General features: G+C 42.4%; 2 protein-coding genes across 18 annotated transcripts in view; both read right to left on the reverse strand.

Annotated features, from left to right (window-relative positions):
• NRG1 (neuregulin 1) overlaps window positions 1–18,620 on the reverse strand; it is a gene marked incomplete at its 3' end in the record, with an annotated part of 1,102,492 nt that overhangs the window by 119,389 nt on the left and 964,483 nt on the right. For 6 of the 17 annotated variants that reach the window (XM_082715095.1, XM_082715084.1, XM_082715094.1 and 3 more), the window contains exon 1: window positions 1,926–2,632. The exons of the other annotated variants lie outside the window; for them this stretch is intronic. In XM_082715095.1, coding sequence (XP_082571221.1) covers window positions 1,926–2,625 — 700 coding nt within the window. In that variant the 5' untranslated portion in view covers window positions 2,626–2,632. Of the gene's footprint in view, window positions 1–1,925; window positions 2,633–18,620 lie in introns of those variants that run through there. 17 annotated transcript variants of the gene reach the window in all.
• Window positions 2,937–3,125, reverse strand: LOC309855131 (uncharacterized protein; the record flags this gene model as incomplete). The annotated part of the gene is made up of 1 exon (XM_082715119.1): window positions 2,937–3,125. The coding sequence occupies one exon, from the start codon at window positions 3,123–3,125 to the stop codon at window positions 2,937–2,939; it is 189 nt and encodes a 62-aa protein (XP_082571245.1).

The raw sequence follows: 18,620 nt of genomic DNA on the forward strand, positions 1-18,620 counted from the left end.
TTAGGCAGCAGTAAATCTTTTCCACTCAGTGCATATGCCAGAAAATCAATGCCCAAGCTCGAAAATAAAGAAAGGAGAAACTATATGGAATGCATACCCTAATGAGATCCCTTAGTAGAATTTACCTTAAAAAATAATTTCTCAGACAGTCAAAACATACTTTTTGACATGGTCCTAGATCAGAAATAGGTAACTGGATGGTTTTTGTTTGCTTTTCTATTTCCCCCAAAGATGACAAAATTATAGACCCCCTCCCCAAAGGTCCTATTTCTCTTTCCGGACAACTAAACCTTTTCGGGCACATTTTAATTAACGACAAGTTTCAAGCAATAACGATAAGGAGGTAACCTTGTCTTCCCTGTGAATTTTGCTTCTCTTTGCAGGATCTGAACGTGCTTTTTATAGCCTGTCATTTCATCTGGGTATTATTTCCCGGTCACTTTGCCAGGTGGGAAGAGGCGGTGAATGCAGTGATATCTGTCAGACCTTTAATGATGCTTCAGGGATTTGATAAAGATACAAAGCCGCGTCTGCTGAAAGGAGGTTCTTTCCTAATTACACCTGAAAAACAAGCCTCTCTCTCTCTCTCTTTTAATCTTTGCCACTGAAGCTGCTGTGTAGAAAACGATCCTGAATCACAAGCACAAGTCAAGTTTTCTGTGTTTCCCTACCCCACGGCTCTCCCTCATTCGGAACATAACGTCTGGGGAATATGTCCTTTATCCTTCCTGAGCATCCACAGGGAAACACAAGTGGTGAGTATGTCATCACGGAACACTTACCCTCCACTCTTAGAGATCTCACACACGTTCTTAAGAACCAAATCCTCTCGTCTTTTACTTTTTCTACTAAGGGAATATTCATTCACGGTAGGAAGTAAGGAGCAGAAGACAAGAGAAACGAAAATAAATCAGAAACATTTAGCAAAAAAAAGCTGGAGGAAACTCCTCCCTCTCTACTGATGCTTGAGGCAACCTGACTACTCATGGTTTCATCGCTGTCAACTTTCCACTGTATGCATCATCGCAGCGACCCGGTCGCGACAGCAGCACATTGTTCCGTATGGTTTTAAGAGCGTGGGCTCTCCTCCCTCACAGGTTATTAAACTGCGCGGCTGCAGTCTGATGGGCAAAAAATGACATGTCTGGGAAACAAAACAAAACAAAACGATGCACCTTACTCATGGATCTTGTACTTTTTAACGACTGCCAAGGAAGCTCTTTAAACGTTTGATTACAGAAGACAAAACTAATTTGGAAAAAACCCCTTCGTGCAGACTTTGGACTGCGTCCACAAGGAAATCAAGGGCTCAGGAGCCAAAACTCCAATCTGGGCAGGACAGCGAGAGCCTGCCGGCGTGGGGGGTGAGCACGGTGGATGGGCTATATCAGGAGGAGCCAATTAAGATAGAAAAAGCAGGGAAGGGGACAGGAAGGAGAGACAGAGGCAGATACCAGGTGGCAGGGGACCTCAGGGAGGCAGAGGGTAACAGAAGGGTGAGGAGGGGTGACGGAAAGCCACCTTGGCACGAGACACACGCGGAAACCACACTCGCCCCTCCACGGAGGGCGCACTATGTCAAACAGAAAGGATGCTCTGAGGTCTTCATTTTTTTTTAAAGTGTTAGAAATCAATGGGACTGCAGTGACATTCAGGCATGACTCGCAGACGCTCAAGTGGCGGGTCCCCCCCACCCAGCCCGTGAGCGATCCGGCCGGAGGGAACGCTGCCTCGTGCCAGCAGTGGGCAAGATCGTTCTACTCCTCTCTTCCAGGCCACCCCAAGCGTTCCAGGCACATGACGCGCTTCCACAAAACCATGCAATTAAAACAGAGGACAAGGAAACCGCTCCCTGCGCGCTCAAGCCCACCCGTTTCCATTTTTCATCATCATCTCTCTCTCTCTCTCTCTCTCTCTCTACTTACAAAGTTTAGGAGCAGTTTGGAGATTAGTTTCTGTTGTTTGTGGCTGAGTTGCTGACTTGGGTGTTCTCACCTCAGGGTTCCGTGTGGGGAAAGGGAAGGACGGTGCGGTGGACGGCAGGAAAGAAAAAGCAAGGATTCGATTCTTCGGGGTGGGGACCGCTGCGGGTTGGGAGGACACAGCAGCATTGTCAACTTGCAGTGTAACTTGAACCTCAGTTTCAGATGGAGCCCTAGAGACAGGTGAAGTGTACGCCTCAGATGCTACCCACACGGCTGAGGCAGCAGTTGGATCCAGAGAAATAAGAGGGTCCTGGCCTAACCCCCCAGGGTCAAGGTGAGTAGGAGAGTCATACTCGAATATCTTGTCCACGAACACCCACTTGAGGCCGGCGATGCAGAGGCAGAGGCTGACTAGACAAGCCAGAATGGGGACAATGCAGATTTTCTCGGAGTTGAGACAACCTCTCAGGCGCTCGGCTTCCAGGCAGACACAGCAGGGAACTGCCAGGCCCACGAGTCCAGGGTTTCTCCCGTCTTCGGTCTGGGTCTCTGGCATGTCTTCGGCTGCCGGAAGTCCGTCAAGAGATGGGTCTGCACTCAGCTGAGTGGAGGGGCTGGAGGACCTCTCGGCAGCTCCCTCGGACATGTCTGGGGAATAAATCTCCATCGGCTCACCTCCAGAAGGCCTGGCCTCTCTCATGGTCCATTACCATGCAGAGCCCCCCCCAACCAAATGATACAGCATCTTACAGGGGGAAATCGATAAGTCTTCCAAGTCCAAGGCCATTATCAAAAGCAAGAGGAGTTCAGGAGGAAGGAAGGAGGAGGAAAAAAAAAGAAAAAAAAAAAAAAAAAAAAAACCTCTAGCAACTACCAAATAAAAGTATCCTGTAATTCGTGACTGCTGTCCCTGGGCCACTTTGGCAGTTCTTTCAAATGCTTCTCCAAACCATCCCGGCTGGTGGAGAGGGCTGGGGGCCAAAATAGAAACCAAGCGGCGGTGTGGGTCAATTAAGTAAACCAGTAGCCCAAACTGAAAGGCATGTTTCTCACCTCGAGCATCTGAAGCTGGTGTCTGCTCAGATGGAGAAAACAACTGTCATGCAGGAGAAGTAAAAGCAAAAGCAGGACCAGCGGCGGCGGCGGGGGCGGCAGCAGCGGCGGCGGCAGGAGAGGCAGCAGTGACAGTAGCAACAGCATCCTGTTGTGTGAACGCGACGGCTGAAAGAGGCTGAATCATTACAGAGCAGCAGGTGCCTGCCCTCGGAGCATCACTGCAAACAGGATCATCACAGAGGGATCCGAGGGGAAGAGTGCGGCCCGGAGGGGCGGTGACTCCCCTCCCCGCCCTGCCTCCACCCCCACCCCCCAACCACTCCTCTTTGTCCTTCTGGAGCGCTCATTCACTTTCTTCCTCTGCGGCGCTGCCCTGCTTCATAGTCTCTTTCTCTTCCTTTCCCCTCCGCATCCAAAGACGTTCTCTCTCTCCTTGCCTCTCCCTCCCTCTCTCTCTTTCTCTCTCTCTCTTTCCTCCCTCCTCCCTCTGTCCGCACTCCAGAGCTGCTGGCTGGTCTGAGTCAAATCAGTATACCCGGCAACGCAGGACTGCCAGTGACTTCCTATTTTATCCAATTAGAAGGAATAAAGGCCATCAAATCAAAGAGAAGCAGGCAGGCACCAGTTAAGCCCGGTCCCCGTGGCCCCCACCTCTTTTCTTCCTTTTCACTTTCTCTCTACAAAAAGCGGCCCCAGTTTTCCACCCCCACCTCGCTTGCTTTCAGTCTTGCCATCTCTCTTTCCTTCACCCATGGTTGGGTCAGAAAAAGCCAGCGATCGATGCTAGCAATCTAACAAAGCTGGGATGGGGCGGCGGGCGGGGGGGGGGGATGTAGGTGGGACCTTATGGGTTGGACCTGAGGCTTGGCAAAGTCTGATATCTGATTCCTCCCTAGAGAGGTAAGCTTTTCAACAGCAATTTCTTCTTGCCTGCCGCGGAGAGATAGCATTCCTTCCCCTGCCCTCTAATAAGTTTTGTTCACCAAGAGGACTGTTATTACCTGATTTTCAACCAACAGTTAGAACATTTTTTTTCAAACCATGGACAGCTCTGCCTTCAGTCCTGTTCCCCAGGATCCTGGGAGACTTTGCAATACCCAGGTTGTAGTGGAGAGACTATCTACGGTGGTGTGTGGGGGGGGCGGTGCTAGGCAAGGGGAGAGGTGTTCACGTATCCCCACTCTGGTCCTATTTAAACTTCCATTTCCTCTTCCCACCCGGAGCAGCCCTCGACTAATGTCAAGCTAATAAGAAACACTGGTAAAGAGCGCTAGGAAGGGAGCAAAGGCTACCACTTCATTTTGAAATTAGCCTTCGCTGTGACCCCACACTGCAGAGGTCTGAAATCCCCTGGTTGCTGTAATATACACCACATGTCCTCAGCGAGAGCCACGCTGCAAGGATTAAGAAGAGTCTTCCACATGACCATGCCTTCTGGGTTAAGTTTCAGTAGCTTTACCTTACAGACAGTTTCAATGCAGGTTTTTTTCTCCCCCTTTTAAAACAGCAGCCATTAAAAGGCCGGAAGAAACGCCGTCTCTAACAGGGAGTACAGGATTCCCTGAGCCTCCCGTGCTCGCGTGACCGTCCACAGTGCGTGCATCTGAACCTTTAATCCCTGCTTCGCTGTGGCCGCACACCCAAATGGTTGCCAAGGAACCATTTTGCTCACCTCTGTCAATAAGAGTCTTAAAAACTCTCTCTAAATCTGTACTACACAACCATCCTAGGAGTCCCAGAAGCAATAAATCTAGAGCTCAAGTCCGAGAAAGTCTGCTTTAAGCACATTATATTTTGCACAGCACCATCTCCGCTGCTCTCTGAAATAGTTTTCAACTTCAAGTGGGCATAGAGCCATATGAATATTATCATTTCTTTCAAAATGAAATCGGCCCATAACTATAAATGATGTGAAGGACGTTAAATCTCAAAATGTGTTTGCAGGAACAACAACTACAAAAAGCCTGAAACGATGTGCCTAATTGTAATTATGATTGTGACAAGCTGATGGGCAAAATGACTTATTCTCCCCCTAACCCGCACTTATATACCAATAACCAGTATTTTAAAAATAATACTTAAGATAAGATCTTATGCCTTTCTAGCTTTAACTATTTTTTTTTAAATTAATTGGTTTATTTTAGAGGGGGGAGGAGGGAGAGCACGAGCAGGGGGAGGGGCAGAGGGAGAGACTCCCTAGCAGGCTCCATACTCAGCGGGGAATCTAATGTGGGGCTGCATCTCAGGAACCTGAGATCATGACCTGAGCAGAAACCAGGAGTCAGAAGCTCAACTGGCTGAGCCAATCAGGTGCCCCATTAACTAGTTGATTTTAAAGAAGTGAGGGTTTTCTTAAAGATTCTAACAGTGGTGGGTGTGCCTGGGTGGCTCAGTGGGTTAAAGCCTCCGCCTTCGGCTCAGGTCATGATCTCAGGGTCCTGGGATCGAGCCCCGCATCGGGCTCTCTGCTCAGCTGGGAGCCTGCTTCCTCATCTCTCTCTGCCTACTTGTGATCTCTGTCAAATAAATAAATAAAATCTTTGAAAAAATAAAAGGTTCTAACAACGGACATGAAATTTCCTATCATAGGAAATCCGCATTTCAGCATTTATAGTATTCATACTGAGAGGAATTAACATTTTAATAATCAATATTCATGTAAATATGCAAAACCAAGATAAGCAAAGTAAATGTTTGCACTAAATTAGGGTACTTTATAATTCCTTTACAGATCACCCAGTTTAAATACGCGGTCCCTACCTCCTCACTTCTGTCCCAACCCAAACCAACACTCCAGTATAATACTCTGACATTTTGTCCACAGCCGATCATCAACCATCCAGGTTTCAAAAATCAAAATGGGGTTCAGGCAGCCCGCGTCGGGCAGGTAAGAGAAGACACCCAGGATAGTAATCCAGAGTTACAAAAAGTGCTCCTCAGCCTGTAGCAACAACCACTCACCTCACCATAATCACTCAGAGCAAACATATTCTGTAAGGAAATTATTGGGCTCTGCGCTACTTGTCATCCTAAAGACACCCAACATTTCGAAAGGAAAACATTGTATCCTACAAAGACTAGGACAAAACAGAGAGGCAAAATCCTGTGGGCTGCCACACTGGTTCTTTCCCCTGGGCGACCCACATCGGACTGTGGGGTGTGTATGCGTCCTCCCAGGAGGGGTGTTCTAAGAGCCCCGTGGCACCTTGAAGCTAAGAGAGGCTTACAGGAAGCCAGCATCCCGTAAAGTTGTTTCCCACCAAATCAGAAGGTGAATGTAACTGAGGTACGGGGGTACAGGAGGTAAAAAAACAAAAACAAAAAATCTTCATTTGTGTCTCCCTAGGGACTAGGAGAAGAAGGTTGCCTTTAACCCTTAATCGAATCCCCTATAGCAGGAACGAAGTGAGGAAGGGTGGTGTCAGTCAGAGAGGGATCAGAATTTCCTCTGGCTGAAACATGGCTATTTGGAGGAAGAACTCCAAGGATACACCACGTTAACCCTTCAGGACCCAACCCAATAAAGGTCAGGAGCACCCATATTTCTGTGTCCCTTTAAAAAATTAACATGAAGGGACGCCTGGGTGGCTCAGTTGGTTAAGCAACTGCCTTCAGCTCAGGTCATGATCCCAGCGTCCTGGGATCGAGTCCCACATCCGGCTCCTTGCTCGGCAGGGAGCCTGCTTCTCCCTCTGCCTCTGCCTGCCATTCTGTCTGCCTGTGCTCGCTCTCTCTCCCTCTCTCTCTGACAAATAAATAAATAAAATCTTAAAAAAAAAAATTAACATGAAGGGTACCTGGGTGGCTCTGTGGGTTAAAGTCTCTGCCTTCTGCTAGGTCATAATCCCAGGGTCCTGGGATTGAGCCCCGCATTGGGCTCTCTGCTCGGCAGTGAGCCTGCTTCCCCCCACCCTCTGCCTGCCTCTCTGCTTGCTTGTGATCTCTGTCAAATAAATAAATAAAATCTCTAAAAAAAAAAAATAAAAAATTAACATGAGCCAGAATTTGCTACCTTTTAAAAGTCACATTACCACCTCGTTCATCACAACAGAAGCTACATTTATAGAGCTCCACCTTTATGCTGGGCACTCTGCTAGGTTGTTAACACATCTTATTTCTTATTTTCACTAACCCTGTACAGTACATATAATCTTTTTTTTTTTTTAGTACATATAATCTTAAAAAAAAAAAAAAAGAGGGGCGCCTGGGTGGCTCAGTGGGTTAAGCCTCTGCCTTTGGCTCAGGTCATGATCTCATGGTCCTGGGATCAAGCCCTGCATCTGGCTCTCTGCTCAGCAGGGAGCCTGCTTCCCTACCTCTCCCTGCCTGCTTCTCTGCCTACTTGTAATCTCTGTCTATCAAATAAATAAATAAAATCTTCAAAAAAAAAGAAAAGAAAAGAAAGAAACAGACTCAGGCAGCTTAGGTAACTTAGTCACAGTCACAAAGCTATTAAGTGACAGGGCCAAGATCTGAACAAAAGTCTGACTCACGCTATTTCTGCTGAAAAATACTGCTTTTCTTTTTAATCACAATAATGCATCTGATTCTATATTGCTTGCCTATCACTTCAATGGGAGAATAAGGGAACCAGAAAGCGTTAACAATGAAAAAAAAAAAAAACTTTGTAAACAAACTTAAAGGGCCACATTGCCAAAATAAGAGTTTTCTAAAATTTTGCTTGGTGATACCCAGAAATTCTAAGGATCAAGCACAGGCTATTGAAATGTGACCCTATTTATAATGGAAAGTGAACGAGCTCCTCCACAATCTAAGTTCCAGCATTTTTTCCAGAAAGCTCCCTCAGTTACCTACTTCTGTGAAACACACTGCCCTGAAATAGCTTAAAACAACAAGGGTTGGGGGCGCCTGGGTGGCTCAGTGGGTTAAGTCTCTGCCCTCGGTGCAGGTCATGATCTCAGGGTCCTGGGGTCGAGCCCCGCATCGGGCTCTCTGCTCCGCAGGGAGCCTGCTTCCCCCTCTCTCTCTGCCTGCTTGTAATCTCTGTCTGTCAAATAAATAAATAAAACCTTTAAAAACAACAACAACAAGAAGGGTTGTATTCTAGCTCACAAGTCTGTGGGCTGACTGGGTTCAGCTGACTGGTTCTTCTGCTCCATTTGATGTCAGCTGGGGTTACCTTCAGCCAGGATGCAACTGGGCTGAAATACTGAAGACGCCACTCACTCACAAGACCAGCAGCTGATGCTGGATGTCCCCTGGAAGCCCAGGGAAGGAGCACCAACCTAGCACCTCATCCTGTGGCTTGGGCTTCTCACAGCACAGTGGCTGGGTTCAGAACAGAAGCGTCCCAAGAGGGAGGAAGCACAAGCCGCCAGTCCTCCGGCAGACTGAATCTGGAGGCTACATGAGTTATTTCCATTGCCTCCTACTGGCGAATCAGGATGGGGATGGGGGGAGGGGAGTAAGTCTTGATGGGGCAGTGACAAAGATTTTGCCACCATAAATCATCCACCGCGGAAGGTAAGGAAGTCAATGTTAGAAAGCCAACCTGGGACAGGAGGAGATGGGATAATACAGAATGGGATTTGGCAGAAGAAAATGAAAATACACGTGTATTTCTGATCCACTTTCATAATATTCCAGCTTTCTTCTAAGCCAGCTCCAATGAGGAAAAAAAAAATCTCATCATATCCTCAGATATACTCAAATTCCTTTGGGACTTCAGGCTATTGGGTTCAGCATTTATTTTATTTATTTTATTATCAAAAGTATTTAGCACAGTTCTGGCAGATGAAAGAGGATGATGGTAAATGCCAGTTCGCCTTTGACCATATCACCCAAACTTCTTTCCTCTTTGACATTTTTTTTTTCTGTATTTTGGCTCTTTCCCTCTGAAAATGTTTATCTCTGAAAAAGCTTATCCTTGCTCCTAAATATTATGGATAAAAACACAGACTCTACTTTGTGGTGTCTAGTACTGCAATGACCAGGATAATTTCATTTCTTCTTCTTCTTTTTTTAAGATTTATTTATTTATTTGAGAGAAAGAGAGAGAGAGTACACATGAGCACAAGCTGGGGGGAGGGGCAGAGGGAGAGAATCCCAAGCAGATTCCCAGCTGAGCACAGAGCCGGACCTCGAGACTCCATCCCATGACCCAGGAGATCATGACCTCAGGCAAAACCAATCAGACACTCAACTGACCGACCCACCCAGGCCCCCCAGGATAATTCTGTTTCTAAATTATAGTCATTGGAGATGACTATGGATAAAATGTAATGATTTATGTATTTGCTAATGAATTACGAAATCACAGTTTTCACAAGAAACCTTCATGTTCTAAAGCTAACCTTAAAAACTTGCTGCTTCCTATGGAGAAGACAGAGTACTCAAATGCATCCCCTAGCCTCTTCCTGCTCAGTTGAAAGTCATTCTCCAGGTGGCCCCAACTCCTTCCTGGAGCCCTTCTGTGATTCCAAGTCATGGACCCAACATTTTCTTAACTGTACCACTGATGGGGCACATCTTCACAATCTGTGCTATTATTTAATTATGCCATAGGTATAGGACTGAAGAATATAATTTCTCTGAAGGCCAGGTCTATTGCATTTGGTTGTCTCAAGCCCAGAGCTGTGTTATCCATTCAGTATACACATTGCGTTTGGTTTTTATTTTTAACTGAAATTGAATTACATAGATTATGGACCCTCTAATAAATGGGCAAACTTTCTTCACATCTGCCTAATTATTCAAAATACCTCCTGTACTCTTGTTCATTTTTTCCAATCTTTTAGTGTTCAGTTCAGGTACATCCTTACCATATTTTTCTGATTGTTCCTAAATATGCCTTTTGAGAATCTGTCTTATTCTAGTGAAACTCTGTTACAACTATGCTTCACGCTTAACCACCACAGATCCTTGCAGTGGAAGGAAAACTGGGAATAAACCAAAACTTAACTACTGTTCCTGTAATTCTTCTCTCTTCAACTGAATAGAAAATTTCTCTGAGGGCAAACCAAATCCATGTGCTATCTGATGTTCTTCTACATTATTCATAAAACTAAATGGGGGATATGAAACTCATTCTACCTTACAAGGTAAGAGTTTTCTCCCCACTCTTGAAGGCGAGCAAAGACTCTGACTATACTTTATTCTTTTTGTTTTGTTTTGTTTTTTATTATACTTTATTCTTACCCAGTGAAAATTTTCTCAGAGGAGAAAATCTGACTTAATTTTAAGAAGTATTTTATGAGATGCTGTATCAAATATTTGGTATTGACCGTGGGTCTGTGTTCTCATTTTGTAACGAGATGATTGATTCACTCTGGTACATTTCGTTCTTTATGGGTTGAGATCCTCTATTGCTCAAGACATAGTACATGACCTCAAAGATGAGGATGTGAGAATTTTATATATAGAAAGATATCTCTATTAAATGGGAGACTTATAAGTTTTCTTTACTTTGAGAGAACCTATTTGTTTCTCACTCCCCGTAAGTAAAAATCATTAGTTATATACAAACAGACTTTATTTTATTTTTTATTTTTAAGCTCATCTTTCTTTTAAAACTACACTGGACATTTGGAAGCAGTTGGAGATGGTTGCACAACATTGTGATAAATATTAGTGACTCGCTCACATCAGAATGATTTTAGGTTATGTGAATTCTAACTCAATAATGAAAAAGAATGACTCTTGGACACCCACCACAGTTTCAACTTCTCCAACATTTAATTTTAAAAGGAAAATATGTTCTGCCTGACCAGTTTTACTAGTGGACTGCACTAAAATAATGAGACTTTGGTACATTTAGGTAGCCCTTTTGTCTACAAAAATCTCGGAAGGTCACGTGGCAGTAAATCTCTGAAACTAACTCTGAACTCTGAATTGATATTGATGATGCAACACTGCATCCCGAGGAACTTAGAAGCATGAATAAAGATATAATAAACTGATATGTCATTGAGTGTTTCAAAAGACATTTTATGAGAAAATGAGCAAAGACTTATAACTCTATCTCATTTTATACACTGAAAGTATTATTTCTCTTTGTTCAACTCTATCCCATTCCCCTATTTAGAATATACTAGAAATAGGAGCAAAGGATGAGGGAGAAAGTGGCAGTTACTCTGAATTATCTGTATGTTCTATGCAGTGTGTTTTTTTATGAAGTGGCTGATAAATTCACTGCCTGAATGTCAATCCCATAAGGCCAAGCACTTGTGTCTGTTTCCATCACTATATCCCTTTTGCCTAGAACATGCCTGGCACAAAGAAATCACCACATATTGTTGAATCAATGCATCATTATGGAAACTCTCCTAAACAGAGATGAATTAACTATGGGAAAACATGTCAAAGGCATGGGTACTCCAGATAAGAGTTGTCTTTGTGTGAATAAACACAAATAATGTTAATGTGTGTGTATATGCATCACAGAAAGAAAGAAAATTATCCGTATAGTGACTTCTCTGATAATATATGGATGGAGAGTCGATCGTAATGTTTACTACAGCAATACAGGTTGCATTAGTTACCTTGAACAAATAGCTTTGCTTGTTTCATTAATATTCACTACTCTAAGTTAAGATCACATGACAGAGCACCAGGGCTAAGAGAGAATTTTTGTTTGCGTTATCCTCAAGTCTTACGGCAAGTGTAACAAAAATACAAGGGACAATCGGCGCTTTTGTGAGCCCGTGTATAATGTTACTTAAGGAAAATAATAAAGGCTATACCTTGTTGCGGTAAGAGAAATTAAACATTAGGGAGAAACATCTCTGATAATCAATGTCCGTTTAATACAAAGTCAGTAGAGTTTCAAACATGGAAGTAATTAAACTTGATTTACACTTAGGCACTAGTTATCTGTTTTACTTCCTTGTCAGCTGACTATAAACGAATCCCCAAATCAATCCAGAAATGCACTGTACGGCACAACCCATCACTTTTACAGATGCCCTGGAATTTGTTACTTTGATTTTTCCATCTTCTGCTTCAGACAGAACCTGTTGAACATGAGATGGTTCACACAGGAAGGCACTTATGAATTACTTATAAGACCGTACCATCTGCTCAAGAGACTCTGAAACATCCTATAAAGCCTTCTATAAAATAAACCCTCACAACTCACCTGGAATCAAGGAAGCTTCAGGAAGGGAATTATCTGAAGTGTCCTACTTTTAAATATACTCCAAATCTGTAAATTTGAGAAGAGTTCATCCAGAGGAAACATCTTACAATACGCATTTTCCTTAGAGTCTACATAATTCTCGCTCCTTGCTGCTGATCAAAATGAAAATACAAAGTTGCACCAAAAGGAAAAAGAGCAGGAATAAAAATATATGCAGTTGTCAGAACTGATTTAGCATTCTGAGGGAGTCACTTAACTGGCAATGCTGTTCTAAGGTCATAAGCCTTATAATGCTCACAGAAGCAGAAGTATCCTATTTAAAATCAAACGCATGCCTCCTATTGTTCTGTTGCTTCTCAGTCCAAGGGGTGGACACTTTTTCTGCACTGTTACAATTTTTATTACTTTAAAAATACAGAATTTAAAAGTCATAAGATAAAAGGATCTTGTCACTTGGTCTCCAAAATCTTCCATCATAAATCACACAATATGTTGCTAGGTTCAGATCTGTTTAAGAATGACTTGCTTCTTTTCTATGCATTTCAGAAATCACAAGGAGTGAAAGGATTTAGGCTTTAATGCAGAGATGAACTATAATCTCAAGAATAATTAGATCTAAGTTTTTCATTTAGTGAGTGTTGGAGCTGAGGCAAGACTTGCCCGTGAATTTTACTTTGTCCAAGAAGAAAAAAGGTCCCAGGAGGTAAAAATAATCTTCCTGGAGTCACACCAAAATTAATTTCAGAGTCAAGACTACAACTCAGGTCTCACGCTCCTCCCCTTTCTACTCATGTCTACAAAGGAAAGCGCTTTGGTGATGTACTGCCAATGTCAATACAAAGGAACAGGAGAAGGGAAGGTTTCGATGTTCTGTCACTACGGCTGTGGACCGTCTCTATAGAAATATCTCACTTTCAACTTGCACTGTGACTGCTTCTACTTGAAATTTAACCCTGTTTAGAGCTCCCATGACTGCTTTGGGTCACAACTCTCCTGAATATTCAGGCCCTCTTTCTGGAAGATCTCCAGAGATCAATATTTCATATTTGGACTCATTTATTCAACCTGATTGCTTCACACTATGGAGACACGCAGGATGTGCACTGCGGAGCCCCATCACTTACACGCAGGATAGGTTGGAGCTAAGAAATCAGTTTAACAATGCCAACATGACTGTGGGCTTTATGCTCACATAGAAAGGTACAGAACAGAGACTCTGGTAGATGGAAGCAAGCTTGTATTAAGAGAGGAAAGAAGACTGTCACATCTGTATAGGGATCAGCCGTATTACTGCAATGTTTCAAAAACATGGGATATGAAGAGAGCCGACAGCTGAGAACTGGTGAGGCAAGGTTACGGCCTCTTTTAACTTGGAGAGTCAGACGTCAGAGGCAGGGAAGGAGTGACTGTCAGGAACAGGAGAAACAAGGCTGAAGCTGTTGCTAATGGAGTGAAATTCTGAAATATGATGCCTAGAAAATCCCAGGTCCAAATATGATGACTCATTTCAGCAAGACCTGTATTCTGTTTGTTGGCATAATGCGTCACTTCCATATTCCTTTAAAGACTGTAATAAAACACATATTACTAGGCAGAGTGGGATATGCAGGAATAAAATGCACGCCTGTATGCAACTTACTTGAAAGGGCATCAAAAGTAAAAGTGGATGGACAGGTGAGCACTGGGGGGCGCCTGGGATCAAGCCCCACATCAGGCTCTCTGCTTAGCAGGGAGCCTGTTCCTCCTCTCTCTCTCTCTGCCTGCCTCTCTGCCTACTTGTGATCTCTGTCTGTCTGTCAAATAAAATAAATAAATAAAATCTTTAAAAAATAAATAAATTTAAAAAATAAAAAAATTTTTTAAATGAGCACTGGATTAAGCAAATTACAGCAAACGTTACCTGTAAAATCTAGACAATGGGGGCACCTGGGTGGCTCAGTGGGTTAAGCCGCTGCCTTCAGCTCAGGTCATGATCTCAGGGTCCTGGGATCGAGTCCCGCATCGGGCTCTCTGCTCAGCAGGGAGCCTGCTTCCCTCTCTCTCTCTGCCTGCCTCTCCATCTACTTGTGATTTCTCTCTGTCAAATAAATACATAAAAAATCTTAAAAAAAAAATCTAGACAATGGGCATAACTTGTTTGCAATGCATTCAACTTTCGTGAATGTTTGAAAATTCCATAATAAAATGCTGGAAAAAAATTTTTGGAATATTTTTTCATGGCTATTTCTGGCCAGTACATATGATAGAGAACCCGCCTTCATACACCATAGTAAGTTTATTACAAAAACTCCACACACATTAGCCCGCGCTTGCTGACCTTCCTTCCTCCGCTGTATGCACTCTCCACGCCCCCCTCCCCTTCCCACTCTTACCTTGATATGGATTTCTAAAATGAAGCTCACAATTATATCAAAAATACAAGATTCCTATCATTTTAATTCTTATCTAATGGCCATGAAGTCTCTTTATATAAACAGACCATTAGTTGCTGCAGAAAATCTAAAAGCTTTTCCTGACCCCTCCCCCATACCATTTATTTGCCGAGAAGGGATTTTTCTTAATGCGGTCCTACTGTCACTGGGGGACTGGGACATCTATGAATAATGCGAAGAGGGAGGTTGTGAAGTTCACGTTACTGACGATCAGAAAGGTTAGACACTGAGTGTCACGTCATTTTGCTGGAAAAACAGAAATAGAATCCCTTAATTGTGGATGATACTTGCTTCCTGAACATATCTTTTTCAACGGCCAGATGAAATGGTCAGGGGACACTCTAAGGCCAAGGGCTCTGATGTGGAGGGTGAGCGTCTGGGCCGCTGTATTTCCCACCCAGTTATTCATACAGATATTTTATAAAACTGTTAAATATTTATGATGTAGTACAAAGCCCCTCTAAAAGCATCTGTATTTAACTAAATCATGTCGGTGACAGCAAGAGGCATGCAGAGTAATTTCACCTAGCAGCAAAGTACTTCTTTTACATATCACTGTCTGCTGCGCAGAGAGTTTCAACCATATGCTGGTTCTACCCCCCACGTACCTCCCATAAGAAGGAAAAGGCTTTTAAGGAGGCTTCTCAAGTGAAACATAAATCTTCTGAAGAGTTTCTCAAACATTCTTCCCTGTGGCTTTGGTAGGACCTGTCACTAGGGAGGAGGCTAATAACCCATTCTCAGCTTAGGTCTCCTGCAGCCCGGGTTACATACCTGGATTTCACCCAGTCTTTATTTCTATCATGTCCTTCTGAACATTTACTGGGGCAGTCTATCACTGACTATATCCGAGGCATCTAAAAAGTTAAATACAGAAGGGTATCCAAAAAGTATCTATGTACACCTGGTTCCCCCCCATTGTTCTCTTTCACCCACAAAAAGACACCGAGGAAAAAGTTTTTGATGACTACATCTAAAATTCAACTATTGGTAATCATTCAGAGGCTTAAAACCAAAGAATCTATTGAGATAAATACCACTATTTAAACAGTTTTCCAAGGTCCCTAAGCTTTTGGCGATGCAAATGAACAGTAGAGAGAAGTTGCTGAAATTAGAAAGAAAGAAAAAAAAAAAGAATGCAACGAGTAGGTAAGACATTTTTAGGCATTTCCAGGCTCAGAGCTAGCTGTACTCCTGGAGGCAGAAGGTTTAAAATAACCTATAGCTGAGAAAAAAGATGGGTTGAATGGGTACAAAAATAATTATTTTAGTGAAATGTATGCTGTCAAAAACTTAGAGCTAAATGCCTGAGTTGCCCGACTCGAAATGAAGTGATATTACTGTAATCCAGCCCACATACAGCAACTGATTAGGAAATTTTTGCTGTTCAGCATTTAAACTAACTTCATTTCACAGTCTGGAAGGTAAAAATGGAAAAACCTCAAGATGACCTGCTTTTCAAAAGCAGCAGATTTCAGATTTTGAGGCCGTCATATTATATATGATCAAAAATAGCTACCATTTCTAAAGACCAAAGATGCACATTCATTTATCCTGCTCTCTAACTGCCCATCCATCCAAAAAATGTTCACTAAGTGGTTGGATCTGTCCTAGGCATTGTGCTGGAGTTTACAGATGTGGCGGCAGGAAGGGAAAAGACGTTCCAGCTCTAGGCTCTTTCTTCTCTGAAGTAGAAAGTGGGGTTATCTGCTGACAGGGAAGGCATGATTCAAATCTTGAGAGTGATAAGGGCCAAGTCTCCCCATAAAAACAGAACAGAAAGCTGACTCTGAAAAACAGAGGCAGGAGAGGCATCATTGCAAATTATATATATATATATATATATATATATATATATATATATATATATCCTACCTTATTGATCATCTTTGCTATCGGGATCCTTATTTCTCCTCTTAAGAATTACATTTTGAAAGTGCACCCATGGAAGAAGACTTAAACAAAAAGGTCATCCATAACAGAAGAAATAACTTTTCTGCTGAGCCCTACTGTTTTTGCACCCAAGAGAAGAGAAGGAAAACAAACATGATAATGACACGGATTTACTCCTCAGGTCAGGGCACTTTCTTCCAACAATAGAATTTAATTTGCAACTTTAGGTGGTCACTTAATCATGCTGTGTGGCTGCATTCTGGCCATGATGAAAGCAAGCCACTTAAGTGGTATTGCTAGTGGGTACATGAGTCAAAAGGCTTTAATATACTAAACAGTGTGATACCCCTCTGTGGCATATTTCTTTTACTATGAACACGATCACTGAGAGGAAGACATGCCATGCTGTAAACTCGCAGTTTTAGCAGGAAAATTTAATTTCTTTTGATTGTTTTTTACTTCAAGAAATGGAATTAGTATTTGAAAAAATTATGCAATTACAGCAAGTTCAAAATTATTCATATTAAAGTGAAAAGGGAAGGTTTCATCTTCAGTTAATGCTACTTCTGCTACAGGCTTTACATGTACTTTAAAAAAAAAGTGTGTGCCTTTTGTCAGTTTTTCCAGATACAATCTAGATTCATTTTATCTGTCTCACCTTTGCTTAGTAAGTGTCTATTACATCCCAGGTCCTACTTAAGACTATGAGAATAAGAGGAAGACTGCAATGGCTCCTGCTTCCATGTTCTAAGGGAGAACCCAGTTTTCCTAATCCCAGTCTAGCACAAATGCAAACACTTCAGAAGTGAGAGTCTATGTTTTCTCATGGATTCTATTCGTATGGTAGACATTTTGGAAACATTGTTTATTGTACATGCATGTCTAAGTATCTGAGAGTTTTCCTCACTCAGTATCCAGTTATGAAAATATTTCCTTCTGACAATGTTTTGTTTTGAATAATGATAGGAGAATGCTGAGATTTGACTCCAGAAAGCACTATGCCTAAGCAGGAAGACTTTGAAAGTACTGGACAATTAGAGGCATAAAAACATGATCCAACTATTTCTATCCTCAGCATCCATCAAAACAAAACATCTATCAAACACACTAGCTGGAGCAGTTATTTGGTAATGAGGTTTTTTTTTTTTTTAGATGTTATTGAGTTGTTTTTGGTGGGTGGATTAAAATACAGAAATCGAATAAAATACTAACAGATCTTATTATTGGTGAACTGAAGACTTCCCATTTACTGACAATGACAACGCACAGTTTTAAAACAACGTTAGCCAAATTTTCTGAATCATTAAGGAAATGTTTTAATTTCACAGAAATCCTGACATTTCAAAGTAGAAAAAAAACTGTATTCAAAATCAAAGAGAAAAAAATTATACTACATACAGATATGGGTCTGATGATTTAATTTAAAAATTGGCTGGTTGCAGAAACCAGTTTAATCAATAAGGAAATTCAACATGGTTCAAAGAAATAAGTATTAAACATTTTGGCTAAGATTAGTTCTCATAACTAGCTAGGCTCTGCAAAATCCCTGACATGCTAAAAGCTAAAGATGACCAAAATAAGTGTCACTATTAGTTGTAAATCATCATATTCATAAGTACATGAGCCATTCAGATTTAAACTGATCATAATTAAAGAAACTGACAATAAAACGAAGGGGATGAACATCCTTTCTCCACTCGAAACATGATTTTTTTCTTCTTTCAATTAATTCTGATGAAAATATACAAGGCTCTCGAGCACCCTGCTCCTCATTCAACATCTGTATCAATTTCGATTTTTTTCAGTCACACAACAATTTTAATGCTTAACTGTCATTCTGTGGATGTTCAGTGATGGCGTGCCCAATAAAGCAAAGGAGATGTACTGGGGTGGCACTTGCCTACTTTACATTAACATTGTCTGAAGCTGCCATTGTAAAGAACCTTGCTAAAGAAGTTTCACTTTTAAAAGTTGGGTTCTGGGCGCCTGGGTGGCTCAGTGGGTTAAGCCTCTGCCTTCAGCTCAGGTCATGATCTCAGGGTCTGAGATCGAGGCCCGCATCAGACTCTCTGCTCAGTGGGGAGCCTGTTTCCCCCTCTCTCTCTGCCTGCCTCTCTGCCTACCTGTGACCTCTCTCTCTCTCAAATAAATAAATAAAATCTTAAAAAAAAATAAATAAAAGTTGGGTTCTCTTATTTAAATACTAATATCTCTATT

The sequence above is a fragment of the Mustela nivalis genome, assembly GCF_964662115.1.
Source record: "Mustela nivalis genome assembly, chromosome: 20".
NCBI classification, from domain to species: Eukaryota; Metazoa; Chordata; class Mammalia; order Carnivora; family Mustelidae; genus Mustela; species Mustela nivalis.